This window comes from Schistocerca cancellata, chromosome 8 (genome assembly GCF_023864275.1).
Source record: "Schistocerca cancellata isolate TAMUIC-IGC-003103 chromosome 8, iqSchCanc2.1, whole genome shotgun sequence".
NCBI lineage: Eukaryota > Metazoa > Arthropoda > Insecta > Orthoptera > Acrididae > Schistocerca > Schistocerca cancellata.
The window spans coordinates 59,627,958-59,651,534 of record NC_064633.1 but is presented as its reverse complement, the minus strand read 5'-3'; the positions used below and the strand labels follow the sequence as shown (position 1 = coordinate 59,651,534).

General features: G+C 40.6%; 1 protein-coding gene across 1 annotated transcript in view; it reads left to right on the top strand.

The window, feature by feature from the left end:
- Window positions 1-23,239, top strand: part of LOC126095253 (UDP-glucosyltransferase 2-like) — a 119,065-nt gene extending 95,826 nt beyond the window's left edge. The window contains exons 6-7 of the mRNA XM_049910007.1: window positions 7,338-7,557; window positions 21,944-23,239. Coding sequence (XP_049765964.1) covers window positions 7,338-7,557; window positions 21,944-22,226 — 503 coding nt within the window. The 3' untranslated portion in view covers window positions 22,227-23,239. The remainder of the gene's footprint in view (window positions 1-7,337; window positions 7,558-21,943) is intronic.
- The last annotated feature ends 338 nt before the right edge of the window (window positions 23,240-23,577 follow it).

Below are 23,577 nucleotides of genomic sequence, written 5' to 3'. Positions count from 1 at the left end.
TACCTTTTTAAATTTTCTAACCTACCAATCTGATTAAGGAATCTGACATTCCATCTTCCAATCTGTAGACCACCAGTTTTTTTTCTCCCGATAATCGTACTTACAGTATGGCTATTGGTATCACTGAGGCACACAAGGCTCCCCACCAACAGCAAGGTCCATGGTTCATGGGGGAGGTCTAACGGAATATTTTTAAGCAATATTGATTATCAGAGTCTTTGCTGCTACATTTGGTATCTGCAAGATTATTATCATCTAGAACCACTTTTACGTTGTGTCTTTCCTTTTCTTTTATCCTAGAAAATATCCACAGTGAATGTTAGAAAGTATCTGATTTGGGTGGATGCTGTCTTCCTTGTCTGTAATACTATTGGTGATAATATCTGTAAACTTTTTCCCTGCTCTATTTAAATGCAAGCCATTGTAAGTGTTACGATGCTGGCTTATCGGTATTACATGTTTCATTTCAGTGTGTGACTGGTCTGGTTTCCACAAAGTTCCACTGAGCTCCTCATTGACACATTTCATGGAATGTTTCATATCTGGCCTATCAAAACACTGGAAGAGTCAAACTATCTTCACATTGGTGTGTGTTTTTCTCCAAGCAATGTTAGATATATCTCTTTCAACTCTTTATTTGTGGTTGGGACCTGAACTATTCCCAGCACCACCTATTATTATTATTATTATTATTATTATTATTATTATTATTATTATTGCATGGTCTTGTATATCAAGATCCTTCCCTAAGGAGCCTATATCATTTGTAACATAACTGAGTCCAGCAGCATAACTTGATAGTTTTTACCTGGGAGTTCTTGTAATAATTGTGAAATGCCTCTACCATGACTCCTGCCAAGTACAAGGGCCTTTTTGGTTGTATTGACATTCCTTTCACTTTTTTGAAAAATTTATCAGGCTGCATAAGATCATTCTGAATGTTAGTTTCAGGACTGATGACCTCAGATGTTAATTCCCATAGTATTTGGAGCCATTTGTTAGTTTCCTTTTGTAAATTAAATTTTATTTCTAAACCATAAATTGGGAATCAATCTGTGGTTTGTCTATCTGAGCATGGGAAATTGCATAAAACATACTCAAGATGGTTGGTACAACAGCTTTGTGATGTTAAATAATATGGTGCATGGACTTGATATCAATGTGGCTCAGTTTCCGTTTCTTGCAAGGTAATGTGTTACGGTATAATAATTTCTTGATAGAAGAATTTTGACTTCTAAATATTGAAAAATAAGATTACTAAGTACTGGAGCAGAAAACTGAGAATCTGTTAGAAGTTAGTTAGTCAGTCAGTCAATTAGTCAGTCAGAGCTTGATTAAATTTCAAAATGGTGCAACGATTGACAACTTGCTTTGAATTTTCAGACATGTAGAACTGCACTTCACAAAATGAAAAGAAAAAAAAAAGAAAAAAATGTTGTTTCCTATGACTTTAGCATCAATGAGTCACAGTTGGAATTGGTCAACTCATAATACGTGAGTATAAACTTCAGAGTGACAACAAATGCGATGATCATAGAGGCTGTCATGGGTAAAGTAGGTAAGTAGGTGGTAGACTTTAGTTTATAGATAGGATACTATACCCAGTCTACAAATGAGAATGCTTACAAATCACTCATGCAACCCACCCTACAATGTTTCTCATGTGTATGGAACCTGCACCAAGTAGGACTAACAGAGGATATTGAACATAAACAGAGAAGGGCAACAATAATGGTCACACCTTTGGTTGATCCACAGGAGAGTGTCACAGAGATGCTAAAAACCTGAAGTGCCAGACTCTTGAAGATAGACAAAAACTACCCCTAGAAAGCCTACTTACAAAGTTTCAAGAACTGATTTCAAATGATGACTCGTAGAATATACTGCAACTGTTCTCTGTATTGCTCCCATAGGAATTGTGAGAACAAGAGTAGATTTATTACAGCTTGCACTCAATATGTGAATGAAATGGCAGAAAACTAATAACTGAGGCAGAGGGATATACAGTTGGCGATGCACTAGACAGTGCAATGGTAAAGACAACAGAGAGGCAGTTTTGACATTTTGAAAGATAATGGAAGTAAGATTTAAGAAAAATCAAGACATGTTCGTAGGATTTCTCGACCTGAAAAAAGTATTTAACAATGTAAAATTGTGCAAGATGTTGGAAATTCTGAGAAAAATACAAATAAGCTATAGTTAAATACAGGTAACATACTATATGTACAAGTGTCAAGAGGGAACAAAGGAAGACCAATAACAAAGTACTCTGATTAAGAAGAGTGTAAGACAAGGAGGAAGTCTTTTGCCCCTACTGTTCAATCTACACATCGAAGAAGTAATTATGGAAATAAAAGAAAGTTTCAAGAGTGGGAATTAAGTTTAGCATAAATGAATTTCAACAGTGAGATTTGGTGATGACACTGATGTCCTCAGTGAAGTAAAGAATTACAGGATCTGTTGAGGGGAACAAACAACCTAATCAGTACTGATTATGGACTAAGGGCAAACAGAAGGAAGACAAAACTAATGAGGAGTAATATAAATGATATTAGTGATAAACTTAATGTCAAAACTGGAGACCAGAAAGAAGATGAAGGAATCATGGTACCTTGGAAGCAAAATAACGTGATTCAAACGAAGCAAGAGGACATAAAAAGCAGTCTATCAAATGCAAAGATGATGTTCCTGGTCAAAGAGAAGTCTAGTACCAAACACTGGTCTTAATATGAGGAAGAAATTTCTAAGACTGCATGTTTGGAGCACAGAACTGTATGATAATAAATCATGGATTGTGGGAAAACTGGAGAAGAAGAGAACTGAAGCATTTGATATGTGACACCATTGAAGGATGTTGAAAATTAGGTGGACTGGTAAGAAATGGGGTAGTTCTCTGCAAAATCAATGGGATGAAGAATGCATGACAAACACTGACAAGAAAAAAAGGAGGGTATAATGTGACACATTAAGACACAAGAGAATAACTTCCATAGAGGGAACTGACGAGGGTAAAAACTGTGGGAAAGACATTGGAACACAGCCAACAAATAACTGAGTACATACAGTGCAAATACTACTGTGGGATGAAAAGGTTAGCATGAGATGAATTCACAGCAGGCCACATCAAACCACTCAGAAGTTTGATGAATTTTGAAAAAGTTCATTAGAAGAAGTGAAAGGATTTAGGGATGTGAGAAGGAAGATACACAAGATTTCCAAAGACAGAAGACATCAAAAGCAAAAAAGGAAAGTTTCCTTCAGCATTGCAGCATTTCTTCCATGACATACTCATGTGTACAGAGAACTAAGGACAAGTAAAGCAATGCAGAAGGTGCATATCATGTGCTGCAGTTACAGCAAAATCAGTGGGGACACTTGATGTACAGAACCTGCTGCCTGAAGTGGATTTCACAAGGAATTATATCTAAGAACAGGTACCATGGATGCAGCAAAGCTTTCAGCTGTCACATGATGCTATAATCCTGCCGTTTCCCTGAAGGGAGTAAAATCGATTTTTGGGAAAATGTATTTTTCTAATATTTTGTGTCTCATGTTTAAAACTGTGTATCAAATATTGACATGGAATGCATAGAAGTATTTTAAATTATTTCTTAAACATTGTGATACACGATGGTCCACACCGTGTTTATAGAGACAAGATGTGCCTGACATAGCTTGCCCTGCTATAGATATAATTGAGCACAAGAGACTTATCTTTTCTGTTGGCTAAACTGCAAGATACTGACAATCAGTTTTGTGCCACTTGATTTGTTTCCTTTGTGTGTAAATCCATGCACTTGATGTGAAAGTCATATTTAGTGAAGTCACTGAATTTTCTTCCCTTCAGCATGTCAAGACCTAGTCTGAAGGTATTTAAAAACTTTGAACATTGGTACGAGAAACTAAACAGCACTCAGAATTTGTTGATTCACTGTCTGCTTTCTTATTGGATGTCCATAGCATGTGAATTCTACAGTGGTAGTGATATATTGAGTGATGCTGCTGCCATTACACCAAAAGTACTTCAGAATGAAAACTGGCTGGAATTGAAGAACAATATAAAAAACTAAATGCTGGAACTACAGAGTATGAGATAATTAATGTATCTTTATCATCAGATGTTTTGGAGAACAATGTGTGCTGCAAACAATGTGGAAAATGTGGTGCTTCACAGAAAACACACATGTAGAACTTGCTTTAGAATTGGAGTTTATGTGCAATTATTGCTAACACAGTGTTATTTTTTTCAGTTTCTCATATATTACTGCAGATGCAGGTAAACTATATGATATAAACATTAGACTGATTTATGGATTATGATCTATAGGTAAGAGCATGGCTGCAGGTGCTGTTATGTAGTGTGATGAAACTCCCTGTGCATCACCCTCAAAATTTTACAAACACATCATTGCAATAGGTTCTGCTGTTGAAGATGTGAAAGCTGCTGTTGATGAAGCTGTTGTTGAAAATAATAATGGGGACTTATCCATAGTTTTTTATGTGAGCTGACAGAATACAAGGCCATACATCTCTGAATGGTGCTATAACAAATACAAAGTGGACACTGGCAAGCTGGCAGATATGGCAATACTTTCCAAGGATTGCATATGCAAGGATAAAATGAAAACTAAACATAAAGAAGAGTGCATAGCAAAATATTATGGTTCTAGTGGGGTATTGAAGTTGATGGTGTAGTAAGTATTTATCAACACTCAGAAAAGTTGTACAACATTACATACATAAATTATCTTGGAGATGGTGACTCAAAGGCATTCAGAGAAACTAATGTCCTATGGGAACAGTGTGAACATTAGGACAAGGCTTTGATTGCTCAAGGCTAGTAGACACTGTTGTACATCCTACTCAGAAGTTCTATGGTCTAGCAATCAGACAGAATTAATGAGCAGAACAGTCTTTTGACACAGCTTCAAGCAATGAGAATCTCCAACATGAGCTATTCCCAAAAGGAGCAGATAATTGGTGCAAGCATAGTAGAGGCAAGGTAACTAAATAACAATATAATCACCCTCATCATTTGCCACATGCCATAATGGATGAAATAAAGCTGATATTCTGAACCTCGCAGATATTAATCTACTAAAGAAATACACTCCTGGAAATTGAAATAAGAACACAGTGAATTCATTGTCCCAGGAAGGGGAAACTTTACTGACACATTCCTGGGGTCAGATACATCACATGATCACACTGACAGAACCACAGGCACAAAGACACAGGCAACAGAGCATGCACAATGTCGGCACTAGTACAGTGTATATCCACCTTTCGCAGCAATGCAGGCTGCTATTCTCCCATGGAGACGATCGTAGAGATGCTGGATGTAGTCCTGTGGAACGGCTTGCCATGCCATTTCCACCTGGCGCCTCAGTTGGACCAGCGTTCGTGCTGGACGTGCAGACCGCGTGAGACGATGCTTCATCCAGTCCCAAACATGCTCAATGGGGGACAGATCCGGAGATCTTGCTGGCCAGGGTAGTTGACTTACACCTTCTAGAGCACGTTGGGTGGCACGGGATACATGCGGACGTGCATTGTCCTGTTGGAACAGCAAGTTCCCTTGCCGGTCTAGGAATGGTAGAACGATGGGTTCGATGACGGTTTGGATGTACCGTGCACTATTCAGTGTCCCCTCGACGATCACCAGTGGTGTACGGCCAGTGTAGGAGATCGCTCCCCACACCATGATGCCGGGTGTTGGCCCTGTGTGCCTCGGTCGTATGCAGTCCTGATTGTGGCGCTCACCTGCACGGTGCCAAACACGCATACGACCATCATTGGCACCAAGGCAGAAGCGACTCTCATCGCTGAAGACGGCACGTCTCCATTCGTCCCTCCATTCACGCCTGTCGCGACACCACTGGAGGCGGGCTGCACGATGTTGGGGCGTGAGCGGAAGACGGCCTAACGGTGTGCGGGACTGTAGCCCAGCTTCATGGAGACGGTTGCGAATGGTCCTCGCCAATACCCCAGGAGCAAAAGTGTCCCTAATTTGCTGGGAAGTGGCGGTGCGGTCCCCTACGGCACTGCGTAGGATCCTACGGTCTTGGCATGCATCCGTGCGTCGCTGCGGTCCGGTCCCAGGTCGACGGGCACGTGCACCTTCCGCCGACCACTGGCGACAACATCGATGTACTGTGGAGACCTCACGCCCCACGTGTTGAGCAATTCGGCGGTACGTCCACCCGGCCTCCCGCATGCCCACTATACGCCCTCGCTCAAAGTCCGTCAACTGCACATACGGTTCACGTCCACGCTGTCGCGGCATGCTACCAGTGTTAAAGACTGCGATGGAGCTCCGTATGCCACGGCAAACTGGCACAAATGCTGCGCAGCTAGCGCCATTCGATGGCCAACACCGCGGTTCCTGGTGTCCGCTGTGCCGTGTGTGTGATCATTGCTTGTACAGCCCTCTCGCAGTGTCCGGAGCAAGTGTGGTGGGTCTGACACACCGGTGTCAATGTGTTCTTTTTTCCATTTCCAGGAGTGTACATTCACAGCCAGACTCAAAAGACAAATGAATTGTTAACCATGTGATATAAAACAGACACTATGGGACTTAACTACTAAGGTCATTAGTACCCTAGAACTTAGAACTACTTAAACCTAACCAACCTAAGGATATCACACACATCCATGCTCAAGGCAGGATTTGAACCTGCGACCGTAGCGGTCGCGTGGTTCCAGACTGTAGCGCCTAGAACCACTCGGCCACCCCGGCCCGCCATATATTACATTAGATTGTTCTAATACAGATATGTATTGTTAGTTCTTTAGTCAAACATTACAGGATTTTTCTCTTTTGTTGAAGTCATTATTAAACACACATGGCATTTAGCTGAATGGATGTTTGACTGATGGTTAGTAGTAATATACTGAATAATGTATTTATTTTAGAGCAGACTGAAGTACAATGCAAGAAACAAAAGCATTCTTGGGATAAACAATTGCACCTCAAGGCTGAGCTATGCCATTGGAGTTAATTAGTTAGATAACTGCAGTTTCTGCATATCATTTGTATAATTTTTTTATAGAGTTTTGTAGAATGAATCATTTACAGGCTGAGTATGCTTAATTTGTGTGTCTGTGTGGATGTACCCTGACCACCTACAAATTATTAACCAGATGTGAAGTTTAAACTTAATAATACTGAATTTGTAAGTCTATGACATAATTTTAGTTACTAGTAAAGCATAGTTAATTTTAACTTTAAAAGTAAACATCTTTGTCTTCTATACAAAACACATCCAAATAGTTTTTCTACAAAGGTTTTACTACAGAATGGAATGAGTTGCATCTCAGTTTATCACCATTTGCAGCACACCCAAATGTGAAGCTGTACATAATGCAAGGTGGACTGCAGAGCATAAACGAGGCTGCATACCGAGCCATCCCCCTCATCGCCATCCCCTTCTTCTCAGACCAGACACACAACGCTGCGAAGATAGACTTTTCTGGTATAGGCCTCCGGCTCTGCCTCAAGGACATCACCAAAGAATCTGTGTTGCGGTCTGTCCAAACTGTACTGGGCAACCCTAAGTAAGTGCCTCTGTGTTTGCTAATACAACAATATTTATTTAATATAAAATAAAAGCCATTCAAGACTGTACTCATTATCGTAGAATCTTCATTAAAACTTCATCTGCAGAGACTCAGGCTGATACAGATTGTTGTAAAACAAAACTTGGCTCATGGGTCGGAGAAAAGAAACTGAGCTTAAAATAAAATTTAGTAATGGGTGTCTGCTTTTGAGTACTGTTTTGTGACCGTGTTCTTACGCTATATGTAAGCACTTATCCTCCAAAGGTTTCTTTTGAAGCTTCCTACATACAGTGATACTTTAAAGTTGTTGCTTATTTTAGCTATTATGCACATAGCTACCATCAACTGTTTTACACTTTTTCCATTACCTTTAATTTAAATTTAAATAAAAATACTTGGGAATGTGTCAGCTGCAGACAATTTCAGACTGCCTGGCAGCTGTATGTTGACTGTGCTATAAATTCAGTTAAAGTAGAAAAAAAATTCAACAACTGACAAAAAATCATTACAGCCCTCAAATGATATTTACAAATATGAGTCATTGAGGGCACTTCAGCTGTTAAAGTCAATTATTGTAACCTGAATTTCACCAAATAAGTTTTGAGACTAATTTAGTTTCAGGTCAGCAATTTGTGGTCTTCTCTTTTTGACCAACTCTCTTAATCCCTTATTCGCAATTGAAATTACAATATTGAGGACATCAGTGTCTTCCTTCACCATCTCTTCAATTTCCCTGCCCCATTACCACTGGCTACCTGCTTTTCATTGTATACTTCAACACTTCATCATATCCATCCTATCAGTGCCCTTGCCACCATCTAGCACTCCCTCTCTTAATGTCCTGCCTACTCCAAACCCACTGTCTCATTTCTTATATGTGTTATCAGCAGTATTCGTACAAACAACTACTTCTTCAATGAGAATATGCACAATAAAATCTGAGCGCATTCATTGATTTTGTCATATGCCAATCAGTGGAAAGTTCAGGATGGCATAATGGCAATGTTATGAAAAGGATAAATTGCTACTAACCATATAGTGGAAATGTTGACTCACAGACAGGCACAAAAAAAAGAGTGCCAAACATATGAACCTACAGCCAAAAGGCCTTCTTCTAAAGTAGACAACCACGCATGCACATGTGCACGCATGCACATGTGCACGCGTGTGCGCGCGCGCACACACACACACACACACACACACACACACACACACACACACACAAAAGGACATGATAGAGACATGCGAGGGTAGCTTGGTAGAGTTGAGAGGTTAGACAGGAAGAGATGGTGGGCTGTAGTGGAACAGGAGAGAAGCAGAGGAGGGGAAAAAGACTGTGGGCCTGCTAATGGAATAGAAGGCTGCATGGTGCTGGAATGGAAGCAGAAAATGAAATAAGTTGGTGAAGGAGATGGTCTAATGAAGATTGAGGCCAGGGGGTTACGGGAGTAGGTATATTACATGGAGGGTTCCCACCTACACAGCTGAGAAAAAGAGGTGTTGGTAGGAAGGATCCAGATGGTGCAAGCTGTGGAGCAGTCACTGAGGTGAAGAATATAGTGTTGGGCAACATGCTCAGCAACTGGGTGGTCCAGCTGTCTCTTGGCCACAGTTTTTTGTGAATAAAATCACAGTGAAATTGAGACCATTAGCTGCTTGCAGGTGTTGATAAATATCAACGGGGACAGTTGAAACTGTGTGCCCTGATCTGGACTCAAACCCGGGATCTCCCACTTACATGGCAGATGCTCTGTTCGACTGAGCCACCAAGGACACAGAGTATAGTGCGACTACAGGGGCTTATCCCTGGCAAGCTCACTGTCAGACCCACAAATTGAACTTACTATCCACACACTACAGATGTAGTGCCCTTGCCCACTAGTTTTATTACTCGCGGCAGTCAGTCTACCAGTTCCTGTAAAAGTTTGTGCAATTACATTGTAATTTCATTCTTCGAGAGCTGCAATATCACCAATGGTATCTGTTCTTTCAGACATGTCCAAAAGAACAGATACCATCCTTGTATAGATAAGGCGTACTGGCCAATGATAATCTTCAGTTTGTATGCACTCACATTGCTCAAACTCTTACGGTAATTGGTAGATTGACTGCCATGAGTAACGAGTATAGAAGGCAAGGGCACTACATCTGTAGTGTGTGTACAATAAGTTGGGAGTGTGGGTCTCACGGCGAGTGTGCAGTCACACTATCCTCTGTCCACTCATTGGCTCAGTCATATAGAGCATCTGCCATGTAAGCGGAAGATCCCAGGCATGTCCGAAAGAACAGATGCCATCTTCTTATGCATATATTCATATATGGTCTTACATGCTGGCAGACAGCTTCTTAGGTGTCTTGCCCATGTAGGATGCAGCACAGTGGTTGCAGTTTAGCTTGTAGATCACATGGCTGCTTCCACTCATAGCCCTGCCTTTGATGGGATAGGTGATGCTAAATGACCAGACTGGAGTAGTGGTGTTGGGGGAATATATGGGACAGGTCTTCTTGTGTCTTCCCACCAAATACTCCAGTCCAATTACAACCATCACCTATCCCAACAAAGGTAGGGGCTACATGTAAAAGCTGTCATGTGATGTATGATCTAAGAAGCTCTATGTGTGCATGACAACCAACTAGGTGCCTGTCCACATGAATGGCCACTGACAAACTGTGGCCAAGAGACAGCTTGACTAACCAGTTACTGAGCATGTTACGGTACCCAACACAACATTAGGCACTTTAGTGCCTGCTTCACACCATGCTTCATCTGAATCTTTCCCACCAACACCAACTTTTCCGTACTGTGCAGGTTGTAACTCTCCCTGCAATTTATCCTATGTTCCTGTAGGCCCACTTGCCTAACCTTTGTTAGTCCCTGTCCTTCACAACCTATCCCCTTTACCCCCACTCCAGCAGTAATCCACCAACAAACCCAAAGTCTCTTTTCCACTCCTCTACTTCTCTCCTTTTCCACTCCCTTCCTGGCCACTCCCCCCTTCCCATCTAACCTCCTGACTGCATCTAGTTGCTGTACCCACCATGTCCCTGTATGCTCCCACAAGCAGCACTTAACCATCCCCCAACTCTTTACCATTCTATTCCTCCCCCTCCCTGCTGCACCAGCCTCTTCCTCTGCCCCCACAACTCAGATTGCTTCTCCCATCATGTGCTGTTGCTTGCAGTCTGGCCTCGGCAGCCAGGGACAGTGATCATGCATGTGTGGGTTGTATTTGCGTGAATGTGTGTGTGTACATTGTCTAATTCAGAACAAGTCCTTTTGGCCAAAAGCTCACATATTTGTACTTTCCAAGCCACTTACCGTGTGCAAATGGGAATTTTTTAGTAATACTATTATTTGCCCCCTTCCCTGTTCCATTTGTTAATGGCTGTTGGCAAACATCTGTATGAGTTACAGTTTCTCTGATTTGTTTCATCACGAAACCTATGGGAGGGTAATTAATATGTTGTCCAAATTTTCCTGAAACGTGCGTTCTTCACATTTCCATGATTAATTGCTCCATAATGCATGACATCTACCTTATAATGTCTGGCACTGAAGTGGAATGAGCATTTCCATTACACTCTTACATGTATTAAATAATCCTATGATGACAAGTGGATCTTTTGTTTATTTTCTAGTAACAACTTTTTCAGGTTCCCAGACTGATGAGCAATGCTTGAGAATCTGACCAACAAGTGTTTTGTAATCCTATTTCTTTCATGAATCATTATGTTATCTTAAGATTCTTCCAATAAATCTCACTGTGGCATTTGTTTTTCCTACAATTTGTTTTATGTAATCATTCCACTTGAGATTGCTCCAATAGCTGTTACTATTGCTAGTCATTTATTGCCAATAATGTAAGCTATTATAAAAGATTTGCTCACCTATTTGTATGCAGCATGTTGAATTTATTTACATTCATTGTTTATCATCTGCATGTCTTCTGGTGTTGCAACCTTCCTTTAGAAAACAGTATCATCTGAAAATATCATCACAGAGCTCCCAGCGTTATCTACTACACAATTATGTATATGTAACAGCCCTGTAACAATGCCTGGGCATATTCCCAAAGCCAGTTTCATACATGTTGATTTCATGCCATTTAAGGTAACTGTGGAGAGTTGAATGTAGTAGGTAGCGCTGAATGCAGTTATAATTCTAGTCCAGTAGTTGGTAAGCTCATGTTTTGTTTAGTAAGAGACTGTGTGAAAATGTATCAAATGCCTTCTGAAAGTCAAGAAATCCTTTGTCTGTTTTAGATTAATTGGCTGTATCTTCATTTTGTTGACCCTGGGACAACACAAACTACTCACAATCCCACGCAGCTTTAACACCTGCTCTGTTATCCATGACACATTCCTGAATGCTGACCACAATTTCTTATTTGGAATTGGCTCCCCAAAAATTTCCCCATTCATACAAAACCTAGAATCACTGACGAAACCTCTACTTCAGCAGATGCCATCCCTTCTATACTAAGATGCCTCTCTCACATACTATGGAAAACTTTGGACAGCGCGACTCTTGCAACAAGAGATCTCTTGCCAAGAATTCTGAAGGTTACCCTGTGGGGCCATCATAGGCAGGCACTAACTCATAAAATGTAGATGACAAACTAATCTCCTGTACCACATCCACACACGCTCTCCAATTTCAACTCCTTCACTACTATTCTCCCCCCCCCCCCCCCCCCCCTTCTGGCCCTCCACAGCTGCCCATCTACCTTCAAAGCAATATATCCTCTTATAACACAATACCATTTGAAATCTGTAAGGTTATCCCTCTTGCTCTGTTACTTAGACATCTCCTACAGATAAAAGCAACTAGTAGTCATGTAAGGCCGAATGGGCAAATGTTTCACCCTAAATTACTGTAGCTTGTACACCATGTGTTAGTGGTTGGTATAGTCCATGAGAATCAGTGATGGTAACCAACACAGTAATATGTGGACAGATTATCAACCATTATTTATTTGCATTCATAGAATTAAAACTTACAAATAGTGACCTCACAGGGGTTCAGTGAGAAATAGTTAATACATGTGGAACACTGTATGCTGTTGTTTCCTTCTGTCTGAAAACTAGTTTTATGCAGCTCTCCAGACTATGCTGTCCTATGCAAGTTTCTTCATCTCTGCATAACTATTGTAACCTACATTCATTTGAACCTGCTTACTGTCTTAAAGCTTTGGTCTCTCTTCACAGTTTCTACTACCCATGCTCTCCTCCATTACTAAATAACCAGTTCATTGATGAATCAGGATGTATGCAATCCACCCCACCTTTTAGTCATGTAGTTCCATTCCCCCATCCCCCTCCCTCCCCGATTCAACCTATGGTACACATCTGATCCATAGCATTATTCTGTAACACATCATTTCAAAAGCTTCTACTCTCTTCTTGTCTGAACTGTTTTTGTTCTTGTTTCAGTTCTGTAAAAAGCTAAACTCCAAACAAATGACTTCAGGAAAGGCTTCCTAACAATGAAATTTATCTAAACAGAAAAGAATTAAAGATATTAGCCACTAGTGGGCATCAGCTAATATCAATGGGGCAAGCTGACAATTTGTGTCAAACCAGGGTTCCAACCGGGTCTCCTACTTACGAAGCAGATGCACTGACCACTATGCTACCCAGACATGGTGTTCACCATAACCTCACAGACTACCCTAGCATACTTCCCGTCAGACCCAAATTGTCAGCTTATGTCACACACTATTGATAGTGTCCCTGCTCGTTAGCCTCCTTACAGACACCAAATATACAGTTACATTTATGTTCAGTGTTGACAAATTTCTCTTCCTATATCCTCTTTACTTTGACTGTCATCAGTTAATTTGCTTCTAAAATTGTAAAACTCATCTACTGCCATTAATATCTCATTTCCTAATCTGATCCCCAAGCATCATCTGATTTAATGTGACTACACATCATTACTCTTGTTTTACTTTTGTTAATGTTCACCTTATACTCTCTTTTCGAGTATTAGCAATTCTGTTGAACTGCTCCTCTAAGCCCTTTACTTACTATAACAGAACTACAATATCACCAGGAAACCTCAAAGTTTTTAAATATTGCTTCAATTGCTCCTACATTTCTCCAGAACCCAAACTGATCTTCCAAAAGACTGAGCTTTCTCACAGTCCACTAGTGAAATTTAAATGTGCATAAACTTTGCCAGTTGATCACCAAAGACAGCACTAAGACCTGATAACTAGAGATGGGCAAAACTGTTCTTTTCAGAGATCGGATCAGAACTGTTCACTCCCTGAAATGAACTAGCTCTTTTTCATGACTCGCCACTCATTCACAATAGAAAATAAATGGAAGGCACATTGCCCTTTAAACTTGGTTTATTGCAGTACTATACCTGTATTTTGATCTTATTTGATCCTATTTTGAAGTAACACAGATAATAAGTAAGAATTTTGTGTTGTTTATTGAAATTTCCACAATATGACAAAGTTTTTGATTATTGATTTATTTTGCACTATCGTGGTTTTGGCTTTGTAGACATTATCATGGTCAAAGGTGATTTTGCGATACGTTTATCAGTTCGCTCGTAATCAAAGCGTACATTCGAGTGTCCATAATAAAAAATCCTATAGTAGGAGGAGTCATGAGGAACCTAATCTGATCACTTTAAACAAATAAAAATAAAATAAAACAAATGATGTATACATAACATAATTATGTAATATACATACCAATATTACTACGAAGAACAATATCCAGTAGAGACGAACTCCGATGCTGAGTCGAGCAGGTCGAGCCGCGAGCTGTATTACTGCGTGAGCTAAGACCGCAGAGACCAGAGTGACACCTGAGTTGCTTTGCTCAATGCTCTGGCTAGAGTCGAGAAATGTGGGGTGAGCGTTGAGCGGGTGAGTTCCGAGGGTGGGGGGAGTGGTGAACGGCCACCAGTCACCCGCTCCGAGATAAATCGTCCGTTCTCTTGCGAGCAGGTTGTTGCAAGTAGTTCTTATGTTCTCCGCTAGGAGGCTCTCTGTCCTGTTGCTTGCATCAGCTGCCCAGAGGGCAGGATGTGCGACTGAAATGATCGCCGACGGAGTGCGATGCTAAGTTAAGGTGGCCAGACACTGCACGCGACAGAGGAAGCACAGAGACGGCACGGCATATGTGAAACACAAAATCCAATGGGGCACTGCACAATGCAGGCAGCCAAGGCAGAAGCAGGGCAGAGGCCGGCACTGGCTGTGCTGTGCGGCGTGCAGTGTGCTCTGACCAGCAGAGGCGCTGCTCATATGCTCCGACTCTCTCTCTCTCTCTCTCTCTCTCTCTCTCTCTCTCTCTCTCTCTGCTGTAGGAAACGTTTGGAGCTACCGTTCTTTTTTTCTGAATCACTGATTGTTCACTCCTTTGAAAGATTCAACTCTATGAATCAGTTCAGGAGCGGATCCCCCATCTCTACTGATAACTGCTCAGAGTGTATACACTGGTGGCCAAATTCTGTCACTGAAATCACAGCAAACGTCCCTAAATTTCTAGGTGAAGTTCAAAGAGACATTTTTTGTAAAATGTTCAAGTATGAAACTGGTTTGGCCAACCTGCTGTCTCCCATTACGCAAACTGACACAAATCATATTGTCAGATGAAGGTGTAATTAGATGATTGACGAAACATAACTTCACTTAACGAAAGTTTATTCAGCACTTGCACATATAAGAGCGTGGAGTGAACTGCCTCCGGCCAGAACACATACAGTATATATACAGCTACAGAACATTCCAGTACAATGATTCTGGACATTTGTGGATACTTCTAGAATGTACTTGAACTGAATATAGAAATTAAAATTGTACAGTCCAGGTGAGTTTTAAACTCAGGACCCTCCATACAACAGTTCAGTATCATAACCACTAGATCACGTTGCTACTCAGCTTCTTCTGTGACATTGCTCCTTGCTTCAGAGAACAGCATCTCGGTGTTATGTACTCCTAGTCCAGGATCGAGTCATCGGTCCTGTATACTCTGACTCCCGATGCTCAGCCTGGCGGTGATCTTCTTAGAACTTCTTTTGTCACTATGCTCATTGTCACCTTTCTGCTTTTTACCTGTCGCTGGAGCTTCGAATTTACCCTGGGTGGCAGAATCCTTGTAGGGCTTCATTCGAAGGACGTGGACTGTATATCTAATCTTTCATCGTCTTGCATTGGGGTCGAAATCTTCAACTTCATAAGTAACATCACACAACTGTCTTACAATCTTATAAGTTCCAAAGTAGCGCCTGAGGAGCTTCTCAGATAGACTAACCTTCCAAACAAGAGTGAAGATCCAGACGAGGTCACCAGGCTGGTAGACAACTGGGCGGTGGCTCGCGTCGTACCTTCAGCAATCGTTTTCTTGAGCATGCAGCGTACGGAGTCGAGATAACTGCCGAGCTTCCTCAGCTCTGGTTAACATCTGGCCAATGTAGTCATCATCCATGTCGTCAGGATGTAATGGAAACACAGTGTCCATCACCGTAGTCACCTCACGCCCATGCACCAGGAAAATTGGCATAAATCCTGTGGTGTCTTGTTTGGCGGTGTTGTAGGCAAACATCACAAAAGGTGGCACCTCATCCCTGTTGCTCTGCTCAACATTGATGAACATTGATAGCATGTTAGGCAAGGTGTTATTAAGGCGTTCAGTAAGCCCATTAGTTTGCGGATGGTAGGCAGTCGTCATGTGATGAGTAATGTTGGACCGACAGCTTATGTCTGTCACAAGATTCAATTGAAAAACTTTCCCTCGATCTGTAATTAATGACCTTGGGGCACCATCTTTTAATACAATGTCTTCCACGATGACTTTGGCTACTTCAGATGCTTTGGCTGTTTTCACGGCTTTTGTAATGGTATAGCATGTCAGATAATCAGTGCAAACTATAATCCATCTATTGCCACTAGCAGACATTGGAAATCGTTTGATGAGGTCAATTCCAACATGCGTTTCAGCTGGTGGAATTGGTATGAGTCGGCCAGGTGGTTTCTAAGGAACTGCCTTTCTCCTCTGGCACGCTCTACAGTGACAGACACTCCTAAATAAACCTGGCCACAAAAATCTCTTGCGGATTCTATCATAGGTCTTAATAAATCCTAAATGTCTGGCCTCAGGTGTGTCATGCAATTTCTGTAGAACATCTAAGCACATGTGTTTAGGAATCACTGGTAGCCACCTCTTTCCAAACGGATCAAAGTTTTTCTTGCAACATCCTCTGACCGATTTAAGGCAAGCATAATTTCAGATATCTTGGCGTCCTCCATCTGCTCAGCAGAGAGATCCTGGAGGGAAACAGTCACTGTCTTCATCCAAGTCTTAATGGTCTTGCACAGGGTTTCTTGAGACACAGTCGGCATGTTGGTGTTTTCTTCCACCTTTGTTCACAATGGTAATGTCTTACTCTTGAAGACGTAGTGCCCACCTGGTGAGTTGTGCTGTTGGATCTGTAAGACCTGTTAGCCAAGAAAGTGAATGATGGTCTGTAACATATATGAATGGCCTTCCATAGAGATACTGTCGAAATTTGCACATGGTCCAGATCACAGCAATACATTCTCTTTCTGTAGTTGAGTAGTTTCTCTGAGCTTTTGTAAGTGTCTTAGAAACATAGGCTATAACCTTCTCTTTTCCATTCGAAATTTGCACCAGAACAGCACTGATCCCATATCCACTGGCATCTGTGTGTAGTTCTGTAGGTGCTCTCTCATCAAACAGATCAAGTACAGGGTCAGTCATAGGAGCTTTTTGCAGCACATCGAAAGAATCTTGTTGAGCATCACCCCAGATAAATTTAGCATGAGCTTTTAACAACTCTTGGAGTGGCCTGGCTTTGATACAAAAGTCTTTGATAAAATGACGGTAATAAGAACATAATCCGAGGAAGCTTTTCACATGTCTAATACTTTTAGGACTAGGGAATTCTGTTATAGGTCTCACCTTTCTGGGTGTGGCAGCACACCTTCATTTGACACAAGGTGTCCAAGTATTTTGATTTCTTTTGCTCCAAAGAGACACTTTCTTGGATTAAGTTTCAGTTCGGCTTGTTGGAGACACTTAAGGGGGCCCTCAGCCTTTTTATATGTTCATCAAATGTCTCTGAGAACACTAAACTGTCATCTAAATAACAAAGACACATCGTCCACTTCAGGTGTCGTAAAAGATTATCCATCATCTGTTCAGAAGTTGTTGGTGCTTTACACAAACCACATGGCATTACCTACATTCAGGGAACTCTTGAAGAAAGGCAAGTAGCTTCTTCTGTTGCTCCTTAGTGAGAGTCGAGCTAGGAGATCTTGTAGTGGCAGTGCTAATTTCGCCCATAGACTCCGCATGGGAGGTTTCTATGACACTCAGCTGTTCTTCAATTAATGGCTCAGCGTTTGCTACGCACAAGCATCTTGGAAGGATCTGCGCTTCTCGATGACAGTTAACTATCCACAACTCACTGAATCCGTTCTTAAACGATACAACAGAGGCTGGGATGACCAAGTTATTCTTCAGTGGTGTGCTTCTCTTACATTCCACTACAAAATCCATGGGTTGATGCATGGTATGACATGTGATAGCTGCCTTTCTAGCACTGACTGCAGGAATGATCACTTCATCCAGCACACAGTCTCCACACACTCGGATGCATATCTTCATGTCCACAGTATCTCATCTCATCTAGCATAATCTTCGAGTGAACACAATCTATAATTGCCTGAGAAGCTTTCAAAAACTCCGATCCGAAAATGATGTCATGACTACACTCTTGTAAGATGATGAATTCTAAGGGCTGTGTATGGCCACTTACACTCACATGAATGGTACATCTTCCTGTAGGTTTTACATGTTTCCCATTAGCCGCCTTCAGTAGAGATCTTTTGTTGTCGAAGAATATGGTTTTCTGCAACTGGTGACGGTACTTCTCTGAAATGAGTGAATATGATGCTCCAGAGACCACAAGAGTTTGGGCTGGTTGGCCATCCATTAGGATATCGATGTAGTTTCCTATCATTTTTGTAGTGATCAATGGTGGAGGATTTTTCTCTTGGGTGGCCTCACCTCCAACGAAGGTCGCACCCTTTTTTAGGTTGCAGCAGCTAGGTGATTGGCTGGAGCTTCGAAATGTTGATGGAGACCTTGACCAGCATGTTGGGGAGCATCCTCTCCAGCGGCTAACTTGTGGTGATGGTGACCTATGTCATCCTTCTCTGACATCTTCTTGTTCATCTTCGTCAGGTTGTGAACTTCTCCTAGTTGTTCTCATACCATTGCTTAGCAGTGCCATCCAAGTCGAAAAATACGTTAGCCAAACACTCGGTGTCATCCCATTTGTTAAATTTTGCTATACGCTCATATACCTTTAGCCACTTGTTTGGATCTTGGCCATCTTCACCAGAGAACCCGGAAGAATGTCTCATGTGGTGGCACACAGTTGCTGTCATCATAACGTCCTCTTCTTCTTCTTCTTCTTCTTTTGTCACTGGTAGATTGTGATCTGTTGAATATGGCTCAAACTCGGGTTTCTCGCCATGTAAATGGCTGCTCTGTTGTGGCATGATGGAAACCACTGTGTCATTGATAATGTGTGCTATCACAAGTTCCAATACCCATCACCTCCACCAGAATAATGTCACATAGAAGAAGGTGCAATCAGATGAATGACTAACACTAACGTCACTTAACGGTGGTTTATTCAGCACTTGCACATACCAAGAGCACAGAGCGAACTGCCTCTGGCCAGAACACATGCAGTATATATACAGCTACAGGACATTCCAGTACAATGAGATTTGTGGATACTTCTAGAATGTAGTCAAACCGAATATAGAAATTAAAATTGTACAGTGCAGGTGAGTTTTGAACTGACGATCCTCCATGCAACAGTTTACTATTGTAACCACTAGACCACAGTGCTACTCAGCTTCATTTGTGACAATATTTCACCATGAAACAAATTATGACAGTCCTCCAATGACCTATTGTTCCCCCTAATATATGCTTGAAAAGTACCAAGATTAAAAGTAATCACTAAATATCAAGAAAATGGCCCGCCATTCAAACATACAATATCTTTAATGTATAGCTAACACTTTTCCTCATTCGTTATTTGCCGACTTCAGTATCATTCTATGTTTGCTGGGTTATAAGTAATATAAAAAATGCATATTTAGCTCACACATATTCATCACTTAAACCTTTATGCCCTGTATATTATAAGTGAACATTACCCACTTATACTTTGCATCTTATTGAGCTCTTTTGATGCTGCTCGCAGAATTAACATAGGTTACACAATATTCAAAAACATGCATCTTTATTAACAGCTGAAATTAATAACTTAATTAGCTAATAAATACATTGGTAAAATGGACTGCTTAGGGTTTCAAACTGCTGTATTTATATTATGCGTATGTTTGTAAGATTTCCATAACTAAACATAACAAACAAAATCTCCTGCAGCATTGGTTTGTCCTTAGATATTGTGATCCAAAACGATCACTATTAAATACTGACACCTTCAGCTTTTGTTTGACATTTTGTATGTTATGAATGTGGCTATTTTCAGTTACATGCTGTTAATTTTATATGTATTTTGTGTAAGTACTGACTTAGTTTCTTAGTCTTTGTACTATGATCATCAGCTAAATGGCAATGATTTGAGTCGACATTGATTTCAGTACAGTCAGCAAGTCTTCTTTTCATAACTTTTCATGACATCTGACATTACAGCTTCATGCAGTCCATGTGCTCTGTTGGCCTCCAGTTGTCGGAGACAGCTATTCTTGCACACTCATTCCTTGCCTGACACACCATGCAAACAGACACAACCTTCTGTTTATAGTTCTCGGCCTCAGTTGGCCAACAAGTAGATTTTATATCATAGTCCTCCATCATGATATGAATATAATAGAGGGAAACATTCCACGTGGGAAAAATATATTTAAAAAGAAAGATGATGAGACTTACCCAACAAAAGCGCTGGCAGGTCGATAGACACACAAATAAACACAAACATACACACAAAACTCTAGCTTTCGCAACCAACGGTTGCCTCGTGAGGAAAGAGGGAAGGAGAAGGAAAGACAAAAGGATATGGGTTTTAAGGGAGAGGGTAAGGAGTCATTCCAATCCCGGGAGCGGAAAGACTTACCTTAGGGGGAAAAAAGGACAGGTATACACTCGCACACACACACATATCCATGGATGGATATGTGTGTGTGTGCGAGTGTATACCTGTCCTTTTTTCCCCCTAAGGTAAGTCTTTCCGCTCCCGGGATTGGAATGACTCCTTACCCTCTCCCTTAAAACCCATATCCTTTTGTCTTTCCTTCTCCTCCATCATGACTTTGACTACCTTTCAATGTTCCCCGGAATGAGAAACAGCTTTCCCTAAACCCTTCCCACCTTTCCGAGAATAGTACTTGACCATCTGTTCTGGTCCATCCCCACACTGCATACTGCGCTTATGCCTAAACCTGTGTCACACATTGTATCCTTGTGAAAGATACAGGTGCAAGACCTATTCCACACACAAAAAGCAACAACATGATTATTATACCATCAGAGGCACATCCTTCCCCATCAAGAGACAGGGATACCCCATGAAATCAGTCGTATCATATCTCAATACAGGAACATCTGCACTGTATTTTATATGGGAATAATCATGACTTCATTGTCCATCAGAACAAACAGCCACTGCCAAACTGTTATCATGAGCAAAGCTGACCATCCAGTTGTTGAGCATGCCATTAAACATGTTCTACTTCAATCACTCTTTTTTTATATTTTATAAAGAATTCTCCTATATCACACAAATATAGAAATTGAACAGCAGTGGTTGCAACACATCACATTCCATAAGTATAGTGTGTTGCGAGTAATTAATGATCATGGTTAGGGAAATTATTTAATGAAGAGCCATCAAACCCAACATGCTTATTCTAGGTGAAAGTTGTTGCAGTACTGCTGCATTGTTCCTAAAACTTGATGGATGACAGACAAATTAAATGATACTGTTGCTGTTACAGCTAAGATTAAATGAATCTCTCTGAATAATTACCCATTTCAGAAAGAAGCAATGATATTGCACTCACATAATATGCAACACAGAATTGAAGAAGTTACTATGATATTGGCCAAAGTTCGTATGGATCATGAAGAATAGGAGAGAAAGTAAAATGTATACAATACTATCTTGCATGACATTTGTAAAGTATATATTGGTTTTACCTGGTGACATATAGCCTTTAGTGTCCTGTTACAGGAAATAATATTTTCCTTATCTGCAGATAATACTTGGATGTAACACTGCACAATAGCTTGGAATGTTTCTAATAACATTCACATTGTCTTGGGACTTCTAACAAAAGGTTTTCTCTCACAGGTACCATGAGAACATGAAGCAGTACTCCATTCTATTCCGTGAACATCGACAACATTCTGTGGAAACAGCTGTCTGGTGGCTAGAGTATGTTATACGGCACAATGGAGCTCCACACCTTCGCAGTGCTGCTGTTGACTTGTACTGGTGGCAGCTGCTACTGCTTGATGTAATTGGCTTTTTGTTGCTTGTTGTAGGATTTGCAGTAGCAGTTGTCTATTTTGGGACACGAAAATTGATCAAGGCATTGACAAGTAAAAAACATGTAAAAGCAAAGAAACAATAATTTGTTTCCAGTTATGATGTGAGCTTCACTGGAAGCATTGCATTTACATGCACATTGGTGTTGAGCTATGTCTGTGTGGATTATTTAAGGCTGAGCTTCATGCTGAATAGTTTCACAAATGACATTTTGTGAGTGAAAACAAATCCATGTGACAGAACATTGTATTCTGTCTACAAATATGTGCACTTATAAGTTATAGATTCATCTATTAAAAATAACATTCTCATTCATCAAATAGATTTTTCAGATGATCTCTAGCACATTTTTATTTTTCCCATCAATAATCAGTAATACTCTTCACATCTCCAATGTTTCATATGTGTGTTGTCATAATCAGCTTGTGGTAAATCTGACCTCCTTGTAGGTAAAACTGTATAATATGCATAACCTCCATTATTTAAATTTATTGCTTGTCATGCAGTGTCTTTGTTACTCATTTGTATAGTTCATAACTGAGACAGTCAGGACATATATATACATCGTTCAACATTTTTATTGTCATCTTTGGCATATTTGTTGTTCCTGTGATACTGTAATAGTTTCCATTTTGACTTGGGATGTAGCTAGACAATGTTCTGTATACCTCTTGTTGTAGGTAAAAATGAAATCCATTGACAACTGCAGTGCACTTCTGACAACAAATGAAAAGTTATTGAGCTAACATAGGAGGGGCCAGGTGTGACTTAAGTTTGATGTGGGACTGGGGCCAATAAAGATATGTTTTTCCAACATAACCAATTGGAGCATTCAGAATGTACAGTCTGGAAGCTGGAAAACAGATACACATTTGTCTTTACTAATAACATTGGTAACATTCATACAAATTGAGTGAGCTCATGGTTGATAAAATATCCCAAAAACATTAATGTTGGGATTTTATGTAAGAGGAAGCTTCTAACAGATTGCCCCAGTACAAATAAAAGATTCAAAAATCTTTCAGAAAGCTAGTAAATGCATCTGGTTTTACAGATGGCAAACAAGGAAGCTATGAGTTTAGGGGTGTGGTGGATGAAACAGTCAATAATTAATTCACTGTATCCAAGGAATGAAAGGAAAAAAGAAGAGGATAACATCCAATATGGGACTGAATGCTCACAGAAATTAGCTGACCAGGTGTATTAGATATTTTCTGTATAGTTAGAGTACCATACAGCAAAGGTTTGGGAACCAGAGAAACCATTATTAATAATAATAATTGTATGAATATTTAGCTGAGATAGTTCTAAGAATTATGAAAATGGTTGATGAGTCTGTTTACTTCATCATGTAATTAAAGAACTGGAATTATTTTGGAGAATGTAATATAAACGGATAGATAAATGTTCTACTTACCAAGCAGTGGTAAGGAAAC